Raw genomic sequence first — 20,520 nt, forward strand, 5'->3', positions numbered from 1 at the left:
AATGATGTCAATTAGCCTATCAGAAGTTTCTAAAGCCATGACATCATTTTCTGGAATTTTCCAAGCTGTTTAGAGGCACAGTCAACTTAGTGTATGTAAACTTCTGACCCACTGGAATTGTGATTCAGTGAATTATAAGTGAAATAATCTGTCTGTAAACAATTGTTGGAAAAATGACTTGTGTCATGGACAAAGTAGATGTTCTTACTGACTTGCCAAAACTATAGTTTGTTAACAAGAAATTTGTGGAGAGGTTGAAAAACGAGTTTTAATGACTCCAACCTAAGTGTATGTAAACTTCCCACTTCAACTGTATATCTATCCAGCTAGAAGAACGTTTAACAGCAGGACCTTAGAGTCAGACTCCTGGTAAGTGCACTTGGGATGAGGTGCAAAAGGTCATCTGACTGTACAGATTTCCAGACCTGAGCAGGTGAAATGATCAGTAGTCAGCTGTACATTGTGAACACATGTAAATAAACCCCTACAGCACAAATAACTAGTGAAGACACCCCATGTTGGCACCTAAACATAGATCTGAATAGTTTTGGTCTGGTTTGATTTACAGTTAGAGAAATGACAGAGGTGGTGCATTGACCCTCCACCTACAGTAAATTAAGAGGAGCTGGACTCACCATGTAGAAAAACACACAAAATTCACATATACACCGACCTTAAAAGGGACACAGACACCACACACACCCACAGAGAAGATAAGGCATCCCTCACAAACAGATTCCTCAACACAACATCATACCTCAGGTACACTTCTACTCTGGAAAGCATTCGCTGACGAGTGTTTACTCAGTGGGCACCAGTCCAGCACACCTGTGTGGAGTCTGTGTGTTTGCCAGAGAGTTGAGGGCTTTAGCCAACCCCCAAACACACACACATCCTACCCCTCAGAGGGAGAGAGAAAGGGAGGTTTGTAGCCTCACTTCAGACAGACAGAGAAGGCCTTTATCACAGCATCCCTGTGAACAAACAATAATAATTAGTAAAAGAATAAACACTCCAAAGTCAAGTTTCAAAAACTTCAAAGTCTTTGCTTTAGGACTGAACTATCACTGAATGGGAAGGGAAGATGTAATACTGTGAATAGGGCTTAAGGCTACGGACAGAGGTGGACCGGCAGTTAAGGCTACGGACAGAGGTGGACCGGCAGTTAAGGCTACGGACAGAGGTGGACCGGCAGTTAAGGCTACGGACAGAGGTGGACCGGCAGTTAAGGCTACGGACAGAGGTGGACCGGCAGTTAAGGCTACGGACAGAGGTGGACCGGCAGTTACTGTAAAACAACACTAACCTTGCGAATGGAATGTAGGACAGGCCATACCTGAAACACAGAAGTATAGCATAAGTCAGCGTCATACATCACACACAGCAAAGGGCTGTATAGGTCTTTATCTGAAATGTGTCAGTGGCAGAGTCTGTGAAAACAGAGTTTATGCATGAGTGTTTGTTGTGTTACAGTGTAAGTTATTTTAATAGTGTTTATGTATGTCTGTAAACTAATTGCACATCTGTGTGTACCCCTGTGTGTGTGTGTGTGTGTGTGTGTGTGTGTGTGTGTGTATGTAGGCAAGAGAGAGAGAGAGAGAGAGAGAGTGTGTGTGTATGCATCTCCTGTCTTTGTGAAGGAGGTGCTTGAGAGAACAAAGATAGCTGCATTAGTCGTGTGTGATTAGCCAGGCTAAAAGCTATGGCCATAATTACTCTGTTTTCAGTTACAAATAAGGACCTGGCATTGAGCTGCCTGCCAAAAAGCCCTCAGCACAGAACAACTCTGTGTGTGTGTGTGTGTGTGTGTGTGTGTGTGTGTGTGTGTGTGTGTGTGAGACTCAGACTGTAGGGATGTAATACCACACAAACACACACTAAAGGAAGGAGATTACTCAGGCACGTGTGCGCCACTCACCAAGCAAAGGCCAGAAACTGTAGAATACAGAAGAGTAAGGCTAGACCATTATTCTTCCACTGTAGAGAGAGAGAGAGAAGCACTCAGGACTCAGATATACTTTTGAGGTAGAACAATGTAAGACAAAGTTTAAATGAGTAACATACTAGCTAAAAAGGCCTGCAGATAACACAACAGGTGCAGGATATGCATCATGTGTGCGGCCTACTCACCCAGAAAGCAGAACACATAGTTAGCACCAGACAGGTCTGTCAGAAGAGACACAATCAGCATGTAATTAATGAACAGAAAAACAGTGTGTTTTTGGTTTTAATATCCTTGTTGGGACCAGAAGTCCTCACAAGCGTAGTAAAACAAGGACAATTTTGAGTAGGGATAGTTTGTTGGTCTCCACAAGAAAAATAGCTATTTTAGGCTTAGGGGTTACAATTAGGGTGAGAATTAGGGTTATGGAAAATAGTATTTTGAAAGGGAATACGTGTTTTGGTCCCCACAAGGATAGTAAAACAAACGTGTGTGTGTGTGTTGTGTGGTCTCACCAGCATGATAGCTGTGGCCAGCGCTCTTTCTTTGGCACACATCCTCTTCAGCTGATTAAGGGGTCCCATCAGGAACATAGTGCTGAGAATACACACATTATTTTACTAAACTTACTTTATTGTAGTAATGTTCAAATGCACTACAAATTTGATTGCTGTATCATGTGCACCTTAGGTGTTAAACTGGACAAGGACAATGTCAGCTTTGATCTGGGGAGGGTCCCAGGGATACAATAAAATAGGCCTAACTGTTTTGTAAATTCCCACATAAGCCACACATACACCCACTCACACTCAACAACGCTCTACTCACCTGCACAGAGAGGCAACATTGCCGAATGTGTACAGCACGGCAAACAGAATCAGACCAACCCTTGGAATCCACAGCAAGCATGTCCCCTGCCACCAGGTGAGAGGATGAACAATTTAGCATCGGCCCCTATTCTACTGTAGACACTATCAATTGGTCCCAAATGACTCCTATTCTACTGTAGACACGATCAACTTGCCCTTAGTGTCTAGACCTCTATGCACAGATTTTAATTTCTCCGAGATCAACCCCTCCATACTTTCTGGAATAAATACATATCTGTGTGTACTGGCTTACTGAGAGAGGTTTGGGAAACACAACTGAGTGACACACGTCATTGACAGTCAGAGCAATGCTGAAATGATGGGAGAGAGATGACGACTCACCAGAATGGAACACAAGACCCCGAGCACGAAACACGCGATAAAGCCCTTCATGCGCGTGCCCCAGCCCAGGGTGGAGGCTTGGTTCGCCGCCTGTTTCAACACCGGACCATTTAGAAACAACATAGCTAGAAAACATCATCATTGACCTCGCTAGACAAGTGTTTCTAGCTAACATTACGCTAAGCAACTGTACTCGTAACGTAGATAAAGCATGCTTTGCAAACGGCTTAGCGATAAATCCAAAGTTAACTAGATATTATTTAGGGTAAACAACATATTAGCGAACTACATACAGTAGCTAGCTAGCTAGAAAACGTACCTACTTGCAATATGTCGCCGTCATCATTATCTTGGCCACTCAAAACTTTCTTTAGTTTGTCCATTAAAGTTGACACGGATAGAATGTATCTACTAGTTCTAGAACTTTACCGTGGCTTCGATTGGCTTAGTTTTTAACAAGGCCAAATATCGATTTTGTCGAGGTATTTTTGCTGTTCGAAGTGCAACAGGTGGATTGCGGTAACTTCCGCCAGTGTGTAACCACGGAGACGAGGCGGGCTGGGGCTAACTGCAGTACCACAATCACAAAAGGGGGCAGCAGAGCCTTATATTTGTGGTGGAAACCTTCACAGGAGTACACAGTAATAAAGATGATACAATTTAGTATACATTTTACAAATAGAACAACCAAGTATTTTATTCAATGACTAGGGGAAAACAAAGACGTGGATGGGATACAATGTAAATAATGTAAATGCCCTTATTTGACTAAACAAACACAATCTTGAAATAAAACACTTTGAATTGATTCTTATAAGTAAAACCTTGGGAAAAACAATACATTTCACTCATACATACATTTCACTCATTCACTATCACACAAACAATTTTAAAAGATACTGGATTATTGGGATTTTGGGGAATACAGAGGTCGCTCTCTCAGCACAGCACTCTATATTCAGAGATTTAAGGGATAAGTTCTGTCCTTATCTAAGCAGTTCTGCACGGATCATTACAACGCTAGGCAGTTCTGTGTTTTTCTGCAATTCTTCACCGGTTTTCGTCAGTTCTGGGTAAATCGCCCCGGTTCGTTGTAGTTCTGTCTAGGCAGTTCTTTCCAGCTATATGCAGTTGTGAGAGGTTGGGTCCAGTTCTAGGCTGTTATAGGCAGTTCTGTCCAGTTCTAGGCTGTTCTACGTGGTTCTCAGGGTACTTTGACCTGAGTGGAGCTCCAGTAGAGTGGTTCTGGCAAGAGCACCACCTGCACACAACACGCCTACTTCCTCCACAGCCACTCCTATATACACTTCAGGGAGAGAGAGAAAGAGTGTGTGAGAGAGAGAGAAACAGTGTGTGTGTGTGTTTTCAAGCTGCTCTTACTTGGCTGTGGAAGATATGAGAGCAGTGCAGCTCCCTGATTCCACTCCCTCCTCTGTGCAGGTCATCATGGCAGATGAGACACACACGGTCAGCGTCGCTCTGCAACACAAACACACAGATTTACTTTTAACAAAGTGTTAATTGAATGGAATGAGACTAAAGTAGTGTTCTCAGAAAGACTCCCACCTGGCCATCACACACACAGCAAGCTCCCCGAAGACATGACGTTCTGCCTGCGGAGCCACGTTTGCATTTCAATCTGGAATGGTGGATGGAATGATGGAGGATCGTCGCTCCGTATTGGCTGGTATCGGGCAGCCAGGATCATCAGTGGATGAGATGCATTGAAGGGAGTTTGGCCTGGCGGGAGACATGGCCCTAGTAGTGGTGTGGAGACGAGACAACTGCATCATCGCTATGAGTTGAGCCTGAGAGAGAAACACACACACAGAGACAGAGAGACAGAGAGAAAAAAAGTGCACGAGAGAGAGAGAGGAGGAAAGAAAAACAGACAGAGAGATGAAGGGGGGAGTGGGGGGGTTGAGTGACAGGTAATTCTGTAAATTAATCTGAATTCCCAACACAAGGAACTCAAGTAAACATACACACACACACACACACACACACACACACACACACACCCTGCTGTGTAAATGACGTATGCTCCTGCTCTGTAGCCTATTATAATCCCATTAGTCCCTGTCCCCTGGCTGTAGCTAAGGCACAACAAAGCAATGTAACAACTTTTATTTCTCTGGCTGACAGTCACTGCCTTTTTGTTCTGACTTCCATCAAATATCTCTAGCTGCTGTTTCCAGAACATTTGGTGCTGTCTGATAGGGATATAAAAGGACCTGTCTCCAAGAGGCTGCTGTTTCCAGAACATTTAGTACAGTCTGATAGGGATATAAAAGGACCTGTCTCCAAGAGGCTGCTGTTTCCAGAACATCTGGTGCTGTCTGATAGGGATATAAAAGGACCTGTCTCCAAGAGGCTGCTGTTTCCAGAACATTTGGTACAGTCTGATAGGGATATAAAAGGACCTGTCTCCAAGAGGCTGCTGTTTCCAGAACATTTGGTGCTGTCTGATAGGGATATAAAAGGACCTGTCTCCAAGAGGCTGCTGTTTCCAGAACATCTGGTGCTGTCTGATAGGGATATAAAAGGACCTGTCTCCAAGAGGCTGCTGTTTCCAGAACATTTGGTACAGTCTGATAGGGATATAAAAGGACCTGTCTCCAAGAGGCTGCTGTTTCCAGAACATTTGGTGCTGTCTGATAGGGATATAAAAGGACCTGTCTCCAAGAGGCCAGTTAGACATTTCCTCTGCTTCTGTGCTGGGTGGTGTCACCCTGTTGCAACTTGTAATTAACCGGTAAGATTTTTGATTGACTTTACCCTACGACTGCTCTCCTGTTTGTTCTCCTGGAAATTCCTAGAACACTGAGCTTGAGAAAGAACAAACAGCTATCTACCTGTACTTTGGGGTTCAGGCTAGGAGCTAAAGAGCCCTGTGGTGGGTCGGTGTGTGGTGTGGTAGGGGATCCTAGCGGAGTGACTGACTGTTATCTTGAGTGTCAGAGGTCAAACCCAGCAGCCCTAGCTCTGACCCTCCCCCTGAAAACTCACTCCTACTGGTCTGTGTATACAACTCCCAAAGACAAAGCAGATTCCTCTACAACAGCATCTCACATGTACACAGACTCACTAGACAGGGTAGTGATTGCCGCCGGTCTGCCCGTGGTGGAGCTTGTCGTTCGAAGCTGTTCTTCATCTCCTCTATCACTGCCTCTCTTTTCTCCACCTCTTTATCCTTGTCCTCCTGTTCTGCTGCTTTCTTGTAGTGGCCCATCCATGTGGCAAAGATGTTATCATCCTCCTCCTCCTCATCATCATCTCCCTCTTGTTGCTCCTCTGGCTCAATGAGAATCCCATCTGGCTCCTCAGCATCAGAACCTTCTGGATAAATGAACACTAACTATCCTCCAGTTCTGTTCCGATTCTATCCTCAGGTTCCATTAGAATTCTATCCTCCAGTTCTGTTCCGATTCTATCCTCAGGTTCCATTACGATTATATAAAGGTTCCATTACGATTATATCCTCAGGTTCCATGATATCCTCATCCTTGGGTTCTGTTACAATTGTATCCTCAGGTTCCATTACAATTGTATCCTCAGGGTCCATGATATCTGCCATGGGGAGCAAGGGGGAGTGGAGGCTCACTCAGGATCCAGGGAGTACTGGAGGAGGGCTGAAGTAGAATAGAGGCTGGGTCAGAGGGTTGTGTTGAGGCAGGGCTGGGTCAGAGGGTTGTGTTGAGGCAGGGCTGAGACAGAGGGCTGTGTTGAGGCAGGGCTGAGACAGAGGGCTGTGTTGAGGCAGGGCTGAGACAGAGGGCTGTGTTGAGGCAGGGCTGAGACAGAGGGCTGGGACAGAGGGCTGGGTTGAGGCAGGACTGAGACAGAGGGCTGGGTTGAGGCAGGGCTGAGACAGAGGGCTGGGTTGAGGCAGGGCTGGGATAGAGGGCTGGGTTGAGGCAGGACTGAGACAGAGGGCTGGGTTGAGGCAGGACTGAGACAGAGGGCTGGGTTGAGCCGGGGCTGAGACAGAGGGCTGGGTTGAGGCGGGGCTGGGACAGAGGGCTGGGTTGAGGCAGGACTGAGACAGAGGGCTGGGTTGAGGCAGGGCTGAGACAGAGGGCTGGGTTGAGGCAGGGCTGAGACAGAGGGCTGGGTTGAGGCAGGGCTGAGACAGAGGGCTGGGTTGAGGCAGGGCTGAGACAGAGGGCTGGGTTGAGGCAGGGCTGGGACAGAGGGCTGGGTTGAGGTAGAGAGGAGTATAGATAGGCTAAGGCTATAGAAGAAGGATTTGCTGCTGCGCCTTTGTTTGATCACATCGCTGCCTGTTTCCCTCTACCCAGATCAGTGGTGAGGTAGTTCTCTCTCTCTCATACTGTACCTACCATCTGTTTGGTGTGTGTGGCTAAGCTGAACACCACAATACACTGCCAGGCCACAGCCACAATAGCATGTTAATAGCAGAGAATCCTCTGTAATCTGGTTAAAGCGGGGCTGACAGGGGGAGGTGCAGGGGAGGAGCTTAGAAATAGAGAAATGAATCCACAAAAATGATTATTTTGAGTAGAGAGAAGGAGAATGGGGAGACCAATGAAGAAAGGGTGAATAAAAAGGTGGCAGAGAGGTGGACGAATAGAGGGGTAACAAGAGTGGGGGGATGAATAGAGGAGTAACAGAGTAACGGAGTGGGGGATGAATAGAGGGGTAACGGAGTGGGGGGATGAATAGAGGAGTAACGAGTGGGGGGATGAATAGAGGGGTAACAAATAATGGAGTGGGGGATGAATAGAGGAGTAACGGAGTGGGGGGATGAATAGAGGGGTAACGGAGTGGGGGATGAATAGAGGGGTAACGGAGTGGGGGATGAATAGAGGGGTAACGGAGTGGGGGGATGAATAGAGGAGTAACAGAGTAACGGAGTGGGGGATGAATAGAGGGGTAACGGAGTGGGGGGATGAATAGAGGGGTAACGGAGTGGGGGGATGAATAGAGGGGTAACGGAGTGGGGGGATGAATAGAGGAGTAACGGAGTAACGGAGTGGGGGATGAATAGAGGGGTAACGGAGTGGGGGGATGAATAGAGGGGTAACAGAGTAATGGAGTGGGGCATGAATAGAGGGCTAACAAGTAATGGAGTGGGGGGATGAATAGAGGGGTAACGGAGTGGGGGGATGAAGAGGGGTAACAAGTAATGGAGTGGGGGGATGAATAGAGGGGTAACAGAGTAATGGAGTGGGAGATGAATAGAGGGGTAACAAATAATGGAGTGGGGGGATGAATAGAGGGGTAATGGAGTGGGGGGATGAATAGAGGGGTAACAGAGTAATGGAGTGGGAGATGAATAGAGGGGTAACAAGTAATGGAGTGGGGGGATGAATAGAGGGGTAATGGAGTGGGGGGATGAATAGAGGGGTAACGGAGTGGGGGGATGAATAGAGGGGTAACAGAGTAATGGAGTGGGGGGATGAATAGAGGGGTAATGGAGTGGGGGGATGAATAGAGGGGTAACGGAGTGGGGGGATGAAGAGGGGTAACAAGTAATGGAGTGGGGGGATGAATAGAGGGGTAACAGAGTAATGGAGTGGGAGATGAATAGAGGGGTAACAAATAATGGAGTGGGGGGATGAATAGAGGGGTAATGGAGTGGGGGGATGAATAGAGGGGTAACAGAGTAATGGAGTGGGAGATGAATAGAGGGGTAACAAGTAATGGAGTGGGGGGATGAATAGAGGGGTAATGGAGTGGGGGGATGAATAGAGGGGTAACGGAGTGGGGGGATGAAGAGGGGTAACAGAGTAATGGAGTGGGAGATGAATAGAGGGGTAACAAATAATGGAGTGGGGGGATGAATAGAGGGGTAATGGAGTGGGGGGGATGAATAGAGGGGTAACAGAGTAATGGAGTGGGAGATGAATAGAGGGGTAACAAGTAATGGAGTGGGGGGATGAATAGAGGGGTAACGGAGTGGGGGGATGAATAGAGGGGTAACAGAGTAATGGAGTGGGAGATGAATAGAGGGGTAACAAGTAATGGAGTGGGGGGATGAATAGAGGGGTAATGGAGTGGGGGGATGAATAGAGGGGTAACGGAGTGGGGGGATGAATAGAGGGGTAACGGAGTGGGGGGATGAATAGAGGGGTAACGGAGTGGGGGGATGAATAGAGGGGTAACAGAGTAATGGAGTGGGCGATGATCACTTAAGTAGCTGCAATAAGCAGTAAGCATCTTACAAACAGTGAGAAGTTGGGTTAAAATTAGCCTTGCCAATGAACTCTAATTAAACAAGAGAGAGACATGCTATCACACACACACACAAAAATAAAGCCAAAGCTTTATTAACTTCATTGCAACCTGGTTTACCCACTGGGCTGTTTTTGTGTCTTGAGTCTGCCTGTTATTGTCTGTTAGTGTGCATGTCTCTGTTATAGTGTGCGTGTGTGCGTCTCTGTGCCGTCCACATGGAGGGTCAGAGGTGAAGTGCCCTCTCCAGTGTGGTGCCTCTTCTGGTGTTTCTTTCGGTCGCCATCTTGTGAGAAGCTTCTCCCACAGTCAGAGCAACTGTACGGTTTCTCTCCAGTGTGAATTCTCATGTGTGTGGTTAGTGTGTCCTGTTGAAAGAAACGTTTGTCGCAGCAGGAGCACTGGAGAGCTCTCTCTCCATAATGGAACCTCCTCAGATGCCTCATCACTCCATCGGAGCGGGTAAAAGTCTTCCCACATACTGAGCAAGGATAGGCTTTCTTTTCAGAGAGTGGTAGCTCGTGTTTGCGCTTGTGTCTCCTGTACGTTGCATCGTGTCTGAAACTCTCCCCACACTCGTTGCAGAGGTAGGGTTTCTCTCCAGTGTGTATTCGCTGGTGATGTTTCAAACTATGTGCCTGTGTAAAACCCTCCCCACAGTGGGTGCATATGTATGGCATTTGTCCACTGTGTACTCTCTGGTGTCTTTCAAATTTTCCTTTGTGTAAGAACCGCTTACCGCAGTCAGAGCAGTAGAGGGCCAGCTCTTCAGTATGTACTGGCAAGTGTGTTGTTAGTTCTTCCAGGTCAGAAAAGCTCTCATCACACCTTGGACAGCCGTGAGGTTTCTTTTCCTTGTGTGTGAGGTGATTTTTTTCCAGATGTTTTTCAAGCTGCTCCAAATGGACAAAGCCTTTCACACAATCAGTACAGGGGTGTTTAAGTTTATTCTTCTTTCTTTCGTGTGTTTTCAGGTGGGATTTCAGATGGTCTGTGCGGGTAAAACCTTTACCACACTCAGAGCAGAGGTACGGCCGCTCGGTCATATGAATTTTCTGGTGTGTTTTAAGATTATCCGAACGGGTATAACTTTTACCACAATCAGGGCAGATGTGACAAGGCTTCTGTTCTCCGGTATTAGAACTCTTGAGACGGTCCTCTGTATCGTGAGGCTCTTCTCCATCCTCCTGTTTTATTTGCACCTGCAGTATATCTGTGTGTTGATTGTCCCTCTCAATATCAGCCATTGTCTCTGGAGTATCCTCCTGTAGCACTTGAAAGGAATCTTTTGATGATTCGGTCAAAAGGAGGACCACTTTTGGCCCACAGTGAAGGGGGAGATTCTAGGATTCTGATGTGTTGTCTCAGGTAAGGCTCTCCCGCTGGTGGTGTGGTGGACAAGTCACGGTCTTGATGTAAAAAATAAAATAAGAAAAACATGGTTAGCTAGTTCGTAGTTTGACAAAAGTAGGCAAATGTTTAGCCAGTTAGATAGTTACGTGCCTAATTTGGTTGATTATCAAAATCCATCAGCTTTGTTGTTGTTGTGAGTCGCAGAACGCACGCTGGCTATCTGCTGCTCTATCAACTTCCGGTTCATCAAAAGTTTACGAGGAAACGAGCAGCTAGCCTTGCCTCTTCAATCAACATTTGTAAGATACGACTAAAATACGGCATATAAGATTTCCACGGGGAAGCAATATGGGTATGCATTAATGTAAAGATTGTGGCTAGGTAGCTATATAGCTTACTCTCTCTAATCAAGCTGTCGGTGGAAGCAGGCCGTTGTGGGTGTAGTTTAATTAACGTAGCTAGCTAACGTTAGTTATCTAGCTAAAGTTAGCTTCCGCTGACATGAGCTCTTTTCTCTAGTCTAGGTATCAAATATTATAGGTTAGCTAGCTAAAATTGCACACTCAATTTCAGTGCATCTCCTGCTAAATGTGGGATTAACTGTAAAATATATTCATACGTACTTGCTTGGTAGCATCACTGGGGTGGTGCTGTGGCCTATGCACCAAGTTTGCCTGCTAGGAGTCATGGGTAACTGCATACATTGAGCGTGTCTGAAAGTGGGCGTTGCGAAATAAGCGGGAGGATCAACAAACGCGTAAATCTAACAGCTAATTGGGCAGATTGGTTGCCACTCAAGACCGTTTTGCGTGGCTGCTTCCTTGTAGCGTTTTAGCTCAACTCGGCATGGTCAATCCGACGTCTGCATTGGCCATGCAGCATTTACAGCGATATGTCCCCTGCAGAAATCAGGGCATTCATACCCGGGGCCCTGAGTGGCGCAGCGGTCTAAGGCACTGCATCTCAGTGTTAGAGGCGTCACTACAGGCTCTGGTTCGAATCCAGGCTGTATCACATCCGGCCGTGATTGGGAGTCCCATAGGGCGGCGTAAAATTGGCCCAGGATCGTCGGGTTTGGCCGGGTAGGCTGTCATTGTAAATAAGAATTTGTTCTTAACTGACTTGCCTAGTTAATTAAAGGTGGATAGATATATATATATATATATATATATATATATATATATATATATATACCAATAGGATTTCGCTAGCTCGTGCTTGGCTCTGCCCACTATGACTAATTTGTTGCCACATATATGTGTGTATATATATGTGTGTATTTATAACCAAGACCACAGCCTGTCGTTTCTAATGGCAACAAATTAGTCATAGTGGGCAGAGCCAAGCACGAGCTAGCGAAATCCTATTGGTGCGTTCTAGCCAACATCTGCATATTTCCGTTAGGGAACGCCTACTTTGAAATGCGCGTGTGCAGTAACTCATTTCGCCTTTGCACTCCTCCTAAATAACGTGGTTTTTAAAAAAAACTTTAGCAAAGTGTAAAGTATACAAAACATAGTCCACTCTGTTCATAACATATTTTAGTTTTGGGAACAGAAAACCGTATTGCAATCAAATGCTTCATAAATTGAGAAAATTTGCAGAATGTCGCCCAAAATCCATCTCGTTACGTCTTCTCGCACTTCAATGTTTGGTAGTGAGTGGAAACACCAAACGAATGCTTCACATTTATACATCCGGTGAAATATCTGTCTCATTGTTCTGTGTTCATATTTCTGGCGCTTCGCGGAATAGCGCAGAGTTGTTGTAAAGGAAGTCTTCTTCTTCTATGGTATTTTGGCGATCGCACAGTTGAATGTGCATCCCGCCCCCTACTGTGCGGGATGTAAACAGGACCCCCGTCCAAACAGATCTGATCCCCCTGTTAAAAAAATGATCAGATCTGATCTCTGCACAGGCTCAAAGGGAACCTGGGCGGGCGGGCGGGTCTTCTGGCACCAGTACCCCTCGCCATGGCCAAATAATGTACAATTCTTACACAGCTTGGTTTGGGGAGGAAAGCTCTGACAGAGTATCTTACATAACCAAGCTTCACATGTGGAAGTATTTGCACTTTATCAAAAAAACAACAGGACCGACAGACTTTTTTTTATTTTCTCCATTCAGAACATTTGTCTTCACCAACTTTGCTCGAAGCGCTGCTTGATTCGAACTCAGCATCCACATCTGCCACGTTAATTATCCTAACCTGCCAAGGTAATTATCCTAACCTGCCACCTTAATTATCCTAACCTGCCACCTTAATTATCCTAACCTGCCACCTTAATTATCCTAACCTGCCACCTTAATTATCCTAACCTGCCAAGGTAATTATCCTAACCTGCCAATGTAATTATCCTAACCTGCCAAGGTAATTATCCTAACCTGCCAATGTAATTATCATAACCTGCCAATGTAATTATCCTAACCTGCCAAGGTAATTATCCTAACCTGCCACCTTAATTATCCTAACCTGCCACCTTAATTATCCTAACCTGCCAAGGTAATTATCCTAACCTGCCAATGTAATTATCCTAACCTGCCAATGTAATTATCCTAACCTGCCAATGTAATTATCCTAACCTGCCAAGGTAATTATCCTAACCTGCCAAGGTTATTATCCTAACCTGCCAAGGTATTTATCCTAACCTGCCAAGGTATTTATCCTAACCTGCCAATGTAATTATCCTAACCTGCCAATGTAATTATCCTAACCTGCCAAGGTAATTATCCTAACCTGCCACCTTAATTATCCTAACCTGCCAAGGTAATTATCCTAACCTGCCAAGGTAATTATCCTAACCTGCCAATGTAATTATCCTAACCTGCCAATGTAATTATCCTAACCTGCCAAGGTAATTATCCTAACCTGCCACCTTAATTATCCTAACCTGCCAAGGTAATTATCCTAACCTGCCAAGGTAATTATCCTAACCTGCCAAGGTATTTATCCTAACCTGCCAAGGTATTTATCCTAACCTGCCAATGTAATTATCCTAACCTGCCAAGGTAATTATCCTAACCTGCCAAGGTAATTATCCTAACCTGCCAAGGTATTTATCCCAACCTGCCAAGGTATTTATCCTAACCTGCCAAGGTAATTATCCTAACCTGCCAATGTAATTATCCTAACCTGCCAATGTAATTATCCTAACCTGCCAATGTAATTATCCTAACCTGCCAATGTAATTATCCTAACCTGCCACCTTAATTATCCTAACCTGCCAAGGTAATTATCCTAACCTGCCAATGTAATTATCCTAACCTGCCAATGTAATTATCCTAACCTGCCAAGGTAATTATCCTAACCTGCCACCTTAATTATCCTAACCTGCCAAGGTAATTATCCTAACCTGCCAATGTAATTATCCTAACCTGCCAAGGTATTTATCCTAACCTGCCAAGGTATTTATCCTAACCTGCCAAGGTATTTATCCTAACCTGCCAAGGTAATTATCCTAACCTGCCAAGGTAATTATCCTAACCTGCCAATGTAATTATCCTAACCTGCCAATGTAATTATCCTAACCTGCCACCTTAATTATCCTAACCTGCCAAGGTAATTATCCTAACCTGCCAAGGTATTATCCTAACCTGCCAATGTAATTATCCTAACCTGCCAAGGTAATTATCCTAACCTGCCACCTTAATTATCCAACCTGCCAAGGTATTTATCCTAACCTGCCAAGGTATTTGTCCTAACCTGCCAAGGTAATTGTCCTAACCTGCCACGGTATTTATCCTAACCTGTTTAGCTAAAAGGAAGCAGTTTGCAGTCACGCAAAGTGATATTGAGTGGCAACTGCCCAATTAGCTGTTATATTTCCATATACCCACTTTTGTTGATCCTCCCACTTATTTCGCAACGCCCACTTTCAAACAATCAATGTATGCAGTTAGTCATACTTGGCCAGCAGTGGAGGCTGGTGGGGAGGACGGCTCATAATAATGTCTGGAACGGAGCAAATGGAATGGTATCAAACACATTATAACCATGTGTTTTATGTATTTCATACGATTCCACTGATTCCGATCCAGCTATTACCACGAGCCCGTCCTCCCCAATTAAGGAGCCACCAACCGCCTGTGTTGGCCAGCACAGCTCACAGTGTAGCTCTGGTCCAGGCCTTAGCGCATCCCTCTAATGCCCTCGACCAGAGCTATTCACAGTGATGACCAGTGGCGTGATTGTTGGATATGATGAAATGTGTACTGTTTGAACACTTGTATCTCACCTAACGTCCATCCTTCTTTAAAGTAAGCACTGCTGTACTATAAAGTAAGTAAGTAGCCTTGCATGAGTCTATTTCCTGTTTTCTGATGCGTGAGGCAGCTTGATGTGTACTCCCTTTGGACAGGACACTAGTCTATCGCAGATCTTTACCCCCAATCCATTGCTGAGTGCCAAGCAGAGATGCATCTGGTCCCATTTTTACAGTCTTTGGTGTGACTTGGTTCGGGGATCAAACTCCTAACATTCCAATCTCAGGGTGGACACTCCAGAAGAATTCAAACAGGGCAAATGTGTGCTTTGTGTAGCCTGCCTGTCTATACTTACCTCCCCCTCCTTCCCCACAGATGGACCCCTCCCTCTCTCCTCTCTGAGACTCCTGGTGCCACCGCTGCGTCTGATGTCTGCGGTCATGTGGCAGGTGGTGGGGCGGCGGAGTTTGGAGCATTATGGGAAGCTGGAGGACTTTGTGTGTTTGGTCACAGAGACAGTTCCAGAACTACTGACTGACAGGCAGAGAGCATTACTGCTTCTGGGCCTCAGAGCAAAGGTGTGTGTGTGTTTCTTCCAGCAGTAACCTACACAGTATTTCCCATGTGCTGCAAATCAGAAGTTCACCTCTGTTGTAAAGTGTTGCACAGTGTTGTAATTTTAAACGGACTTCCTGATCGGTCCGTCTTGCAGATGTCCCAGGAGTGGATAGTTGAGGATGTCGCCCCAGAACTCATCCAGACTCACCTGGACAGGATCCAGTCCATCTGTCTGACAAAGGTGAGAGAGAGGGCTCATGGGAACTGGATTTTTACAGCCTGCCTTTTACTGAATGTATAGAGTGATAGGGTGAAGTAAAGGGAGGGAACCGAGTGCCAGAATGGGGACACACCTTTTCTGAGTGCAGAGAGGGAGACGTTTGGCCGTGACACACACTAAGGTATGTGTCTGTTGTTTTTCCAGTCCAGTGACAAGGCCTTTGAGGATGCCAAAGCCAGGCTCATGGCGTACACCCAGAGGAGTCCAGGAGATCGATGGGCTGTAAGAAAATGAATCTTTCTTCACTTGAGTAACATGCAGCAGAGCAAGTGACAGCACTGTACTAAACTCTGAGTTCAGTGAAGAATTGTTCTCTCTCTCTCTACTATCTCTCTACGATCTCTCTCTCTACTATTTCTACTCTCTCTCTCTCTACTATCTCTCTCTCTACTATCTCTCTACTATCTCTCTCTCTCTCTACTATCTCTCTCTCTACTATCTCTCTATCTCTCTCTCTCTACTATATCTCTCTCTCTACTATCTCTCTCTGTACTATATATCTCTCTTTCTCTCGCTACTATCTCTCTCAGTTTGGTCAATACTTTAATGCAGAGCTGGAGTCTCTGGTGTGTGTGTTCCTCTCCAGACTGGAGGAGCTGCTGCCAGTACCAGACTTTAAACAGGTACAAAGTGACCGGCGACCGCATGTCAACCCCAACTTCACTACTAAGAGAATACACAGGCTACACATTGACCACATTTACCAACCACACTTTGACCACCACACATCTCCCCCCTGTGTTCCCCAGGCTGCCTCCTGGCTTGACTCTGTCCCCGGTGGTGTGGATGAATGTCTGCAGTCTATCCCCCACAGTGACAGGCTGAGGTCTGTGCTGCAGAGCCAAACGTGCTGCCGAGAACACCTGGTAAATATAGGTACGTCACCAACACTGCAGCAATCGCCAACCCAGTCAGTCTGTAGTCTCAGTTGTTTTAAGGTCAAAAAATGTATTTGATTTGTTTACAACTGTGCTTGTCGCTTGTCTTGTGCAGACTCCAGCCCATCCCAGACCAACCTCCTCAGCTCTCTACCTGTTTGTCTTCCAAATATGATGGTGTACCATCCCTCTGCCCACTCTGACAGTGAGTCAGAACCCTTCCCTGAGGAAAGGATGGATGAAGAACAGGAGAAGGTCTGCATCAAACGAGAGGACGACGAGAAATCCAAAGTAGCCGAGCTAATTGGTCAAGACCAGGAATCAGCCAATAGAGTGGCAGGAGAAACGGAAACGTCCAACCTAGGGATTCTGGGTTTCATTGTTCAGCGCCAATCTATAATGATTATCCCCCAGCCGGGCCAGCAGTCTCTTGCTGTTGTCTCCCAGTCTGCACCCACTCTCACCCTGCCTGTGGCCTGCAGGGGGCAGACTGCAGTCAGCTCTCCCCCAGGACAGAGCAGGCCCTCGCCAGAGAGGAACACTGTTCCTGTGAGCAGCCAAAAGCCCCAGGCCTCACCGGGGAGGTATGTGTGTGTATATGTGTGTGTGTGTGTTAGGAATGCAGTAGCGTGACAGTAAGTATGGACAGATTGTATCAGAATGGGTGTTTTGAGTGTGTGTGAGTGGTAGTGTGACGATTGGTGTGGACAGAGTATGTGTGGGTGTTTAGAGAGTGTGTGTGTCTAACACCTCACTGAGGAGGAAAGTGTGGTCAGCGCGTGTTTGGGAGTGTGTGTGTGTGTGGAATGCAGTAGCGTGACCGTAAGTATGGACAGATTGTATCTTGTGTGTTTTTGAGTGTACATTATTTGAAGTGTCAACGTGAACTAAGTGTGTGAGTATTGGGTAAATGATGAATGATTAACATGACATGTTATTTCCCACCTCAGCATCATCCCTGAGTCGTCTGATAAGCCTGTAGAATGTATTAGGGTGGAGAGTGACACAGGTGAGTGTCTTATACCCTCCTAACCACCTGCAGCTCACAGGAGGCTGGTGGGAAGGGTAGCTCAAAATAATGTCTGGAACGGAGCAAATGGAATGGCATCAAACACCTGGAAACCATGTGTGTGGTTTATTTGATACCATTCCACTCCAGCCATTATCACAAGCCCGTCCTCCCCACCAGCCTCCTGTGCTGCAGCTCCCTATCAGGTGTACGCGTAAGATATTCTTATTTTATCCTCCATTACAAACTCCATTTCCCAATATCCTCTCTGCTTATCCTCTCGTGTGCCTTTTTTAAATGTACGTAGTTCTGTCTGTGAGCTGTACTTGTCTATTAATGTTCGTGTTATGTCATGTTTTGTGTGGACCCCAGGAAGAGTAGCTGCTGCTTTCACAGCTAATGGGGATCCTAATAAAATACCAATCACCTCTCACCTTCTCTTCCTGTTTCCTCACAGACAGCCCCACAGGGGAGTCCTCGTCTTCCGGGACGCACCCGTCTAGCGTATCCCACAATCCTCGGCGTGTTGCCCACAAGTGCCCGACGTGTGGGAAGTGTTTCATCTACCGTTCCCAGGTGCTGCGTCACCTGACCACACACTCGCGAGGCGGCCGCTACAAATGCGCCCAGTGTGGCGTTGACTTCCCAACGCCCTGGAGCCTGAACGACCACAAGCGCTCTGTGTGTGTCAACGCCACCTTGGACTGCGCCCAGTGCGGGAAGCGGTTTGCGTCGCTCCGTGAGCAGTACCGCCACCGCCTCACCCACAAGACCAACACCTGTTTTCAATGTGGGGCGGGCTTTAGGACCAAGCTGGAACTGACCCGACACCACAAGACCCACTGGGCCCAGCCGCTGCACCAGTGCTGCCTGTGCGGCAAACGCTTCCGCCTCCTCTCCAGCCTGACCAATCACAAGCAGACTCACTCGTCCGGCGGCGGCTTCGCCTGCACCCAGTGCGAGCGTGTGTTCGGCTCGGCGAAGGAGCGCGACGCCCACCGGCAGATGCACCGCGTACCCAAGCTCGTCTGCCCTGTCTGCGGCGAGACATTCACCTCGCAGGCCAAACTCATCAAACACCAGCAGACCCATCCGGTCCCAGAGGGGAGCGAGGGCCAGAGGTACAAGTGCCGTTACTGTGAGGAGACGTTTACAGGCCTGACCCTCATGAGGATCCACCAGAGAAGCCATCTTGTGGACAGACCTCATCAATGTGACCAGTGTGAGAAGAGCTTCACTACTCTGGGGTCCCTCCAGTCCCACCTCAGAACCCACTCGGAGGAGAAGCCCTTTCTCTGCGCCCACTGCGGCAAGCGCTTCCGGACCAAAGACGGCATGGAGGGACACCTCCGGATCCACACGGGCGAGAAGCCCTTCCACTGCTCCTACTGCGGGAAACGCTTCACGGCGCTCGCCGGGTTGAACGTTCACGTGCGGCGGCACACGGGCGAGAGGCCCTACGTGTGTGAGGTGTGCGGAAAGGCGTGGCCCTCAGGTGGGGACTTGCAGAAACACATGCGCTGTCACACAGGAGAGAGACCTTACAGCTGTGTTGACTGTGGAAAGACATTCTCCATATCCTGTCACCTGACAGAACACATGAAGACACACTCAGGTCAGAACCAGGAGCTTGTAGTTAAAGGGATAGCTCGGATTTTGGCAATGAGGCCCAAAGAGTCCGATGAAGTTGTGGATACCATTTTTATGTCTCTGCGAGCAGTTTGGAGGAAGTTGCTAACTAGCGCTATTGCAATTGCTAAGTCCCTGTGTAAGAATTTCCACAACAATACCCATAGACTTCCAGTCATTGCGCTAATGCTAGTTAGCATTGGCTCGTGAAACTACCTCGAACTTCCTTCATACTGGACACAGAGACATAATGATATCCACGAGTTCATCTGACTCTGGGGAAGTAGATAAAGGGACAACATCCCGAAGTATCCCTTTAAGGGGGCTGTTGATTTAACAACTATATGGTGTATATGAATGATGATACACAGTTGTCGTTTGTACTTTCATATGTGATGCAGGACATATGCAGTGTGTTTGTACATTTGTGATCGATGATAATAATAAAACAAACAATTTATTCGTAGTTCTGTGTCATCTGAAGTAACTCTGTGTAATCTTGATTTATAGTCCTAAATACTGTCCCGTCCCTCAGGTGAGAAGCCGTTCTCTTGTCCAGAGTGTGGGAAGAGCCTGAAGAGGAAGTTTGATCTGAAGAAGCACCTGTTGACTCACTCTGGAGTGCGTCCGTACCCCTGCCCTCGCTGTGACAAGAGCTACACCCGCCGCACACACCTCAACAGGCACCTACAGAAACACTCGGCTGAGCTGTTAGCAGCAGCATTGTAGCCAGCATCAACATTTGCCCATGGATGGACATCTCAATAGAATTCTGCCCTTGAAATAACAATGGGCTCCCATCACCAAGATTCCAGAGACTAGAGCAACAGAACGTTCTGCCTATGAATGGCAGGGGGAAGCAATGTCTCCCTGCTGGTTGAGTTAGACCGAGATCATGTGACTTTTCCTGATTCATCTTGTGTTAATCAAGAATATGATTTCTGTGTGGTATCACTGGAGTCTGTCGTTATCAAATAGACCTAAAGCCATTTCTGTCTCCTGATTTTCTATGTCGTGCCAAACACAATGTTGTGGCCTCTCGTTTGTCGGTGAAACAGTTCATTATAAAATAGTTGACTGATGGGTAACTGTTGCCTGAATAATGCCTCTTCAATTTATATCCTGTCTGTAATTCAGTTTATTTTCTTCTGTACATTGATAAAACCTATCCCAAGTTATACCAGTGTGTTGGCATTCTTCTTCCTTACCTATGACTGCTGGTGGTTATAATATACCCTTATAAAGTCATGTTTCAGGCA

General features: G+C 46.6%; 2 protein-coding genes across 7 annotated transcripts; one reads left to right on the forward strand and one right to left on the reverse strand.

The window, feature by feature from the left end:
* Positions 1–545: 545 nt before the first annotated feature.
* Positions 546–11,542, reverse strand: LOC115179383 (vesicle transport protein SFT2B). Of its 3 annotated transcripts, XM_029740863.1 has the most exons (11): positions 11,328–11,432; positions 6,242–10,760; positions 4,720–4,961; positions 3,477–4,632; positions 3,154–3,243; positions 2,771–2,856; positions 2,458–2,539; positions 2,131–2,166; positions 1,919–1,977; positions 1,307–1,336; positions 546–974 (listed from the first exon to the last, which is right to left on the reverse strand). In XM_029740863.1, the coding sequence occupies exons 4-11, from the start codon at positions 3,534–3,536 to the stop codon at positions 935–937; spliced, it is 483 nt and encodes a 160-aa protein (XP_029596723.1). In that variant the 5' UTR covers positions 3,537–4,632; positions 4,720–4,961; positions 6,242–10,760; positions 11,328–11,432; the 3' UTR covers positions 546–934. The 3 variants fall into 3 exon arrangements, 1 of the variants encoding a protein (XP_029596723.1); XR_003872888.1 differs by lacking the exons at positions 546–974; positions 1,307–1,336; positions 1,919–1,977; ... (2 more) ...; positions 2,771–2,856; positions 3,154–3,243 and having other exon boundaries at positions 3,820–4,459; positions 4,534–4,632; positions 11,328–11,542; XR_003872887.1 differs by lacking the exons at positions 546–974; positions 1,307–1,336; positions 1,919–1,977; ... (2 more) ...; positions 2,771–2,856; positions 3,154–3,243 and having other exon boundaries at positions 3,820–4,632; positions 11,328–11,542.
* Positions 10,927–20,437, forward strand: LOC115179381 (oocyte zinc finger protein XlCOF6). 4 transcript variants are annotated; one of them, XM_029740855.1, is made up of 11 exons: positions 10,927–11,056; positions 12,832–12,921; positions 15,283–15,485; positions 15,620–15,706; positions 15,890–15,967; positions 16,276–16,368; positions 16,495–16,621; positions 16,739–17,207; positions 17,574–17,632; positions 18,090–19,247; positions 19,797–20,437. In XM_029740855.1, the coding sequence occupies exons 1-11, from the start codon at positions 11,053–11,055 to the stop codon at positions 19,988–19,990; spliced, it is 2,562 nt and encodes an 853-aa protein (XP_029596715.1). In that variant the 5' UTR covers positions 10,927–11,052; the 3' UTR covers positions 19,991–20,437. The 4 variants fall into 4 exon arrangements, with proteins under 4 accessions (XP_029596715.1, XP_029596716.1, XP_029596717.1 ...); XM_029740856.1 differs by lacking the exon at positions 12,832–12,921; XM_029740857.1 differs by lacking the exons at positions 10,927–11,056; positions 12,832–12,921 and adding an exon at positions 11,686–11,786.
* Positions 20,438–20,520: the final 83 nt, after the last annotated feature.

This window comes from Salmo trutta, chromosome 39, assembly GCF_901001165.1.
Source record: "Salmo trutta chromosome 39, fSalTru1.1, whole genome shotgun sequence".
Lineage (NCBI taxonomy): Eukaryota > Metazoa > Chordata > Actinopteri > Salmoniformes > Salmonidae > Salmo > Salmo trutta.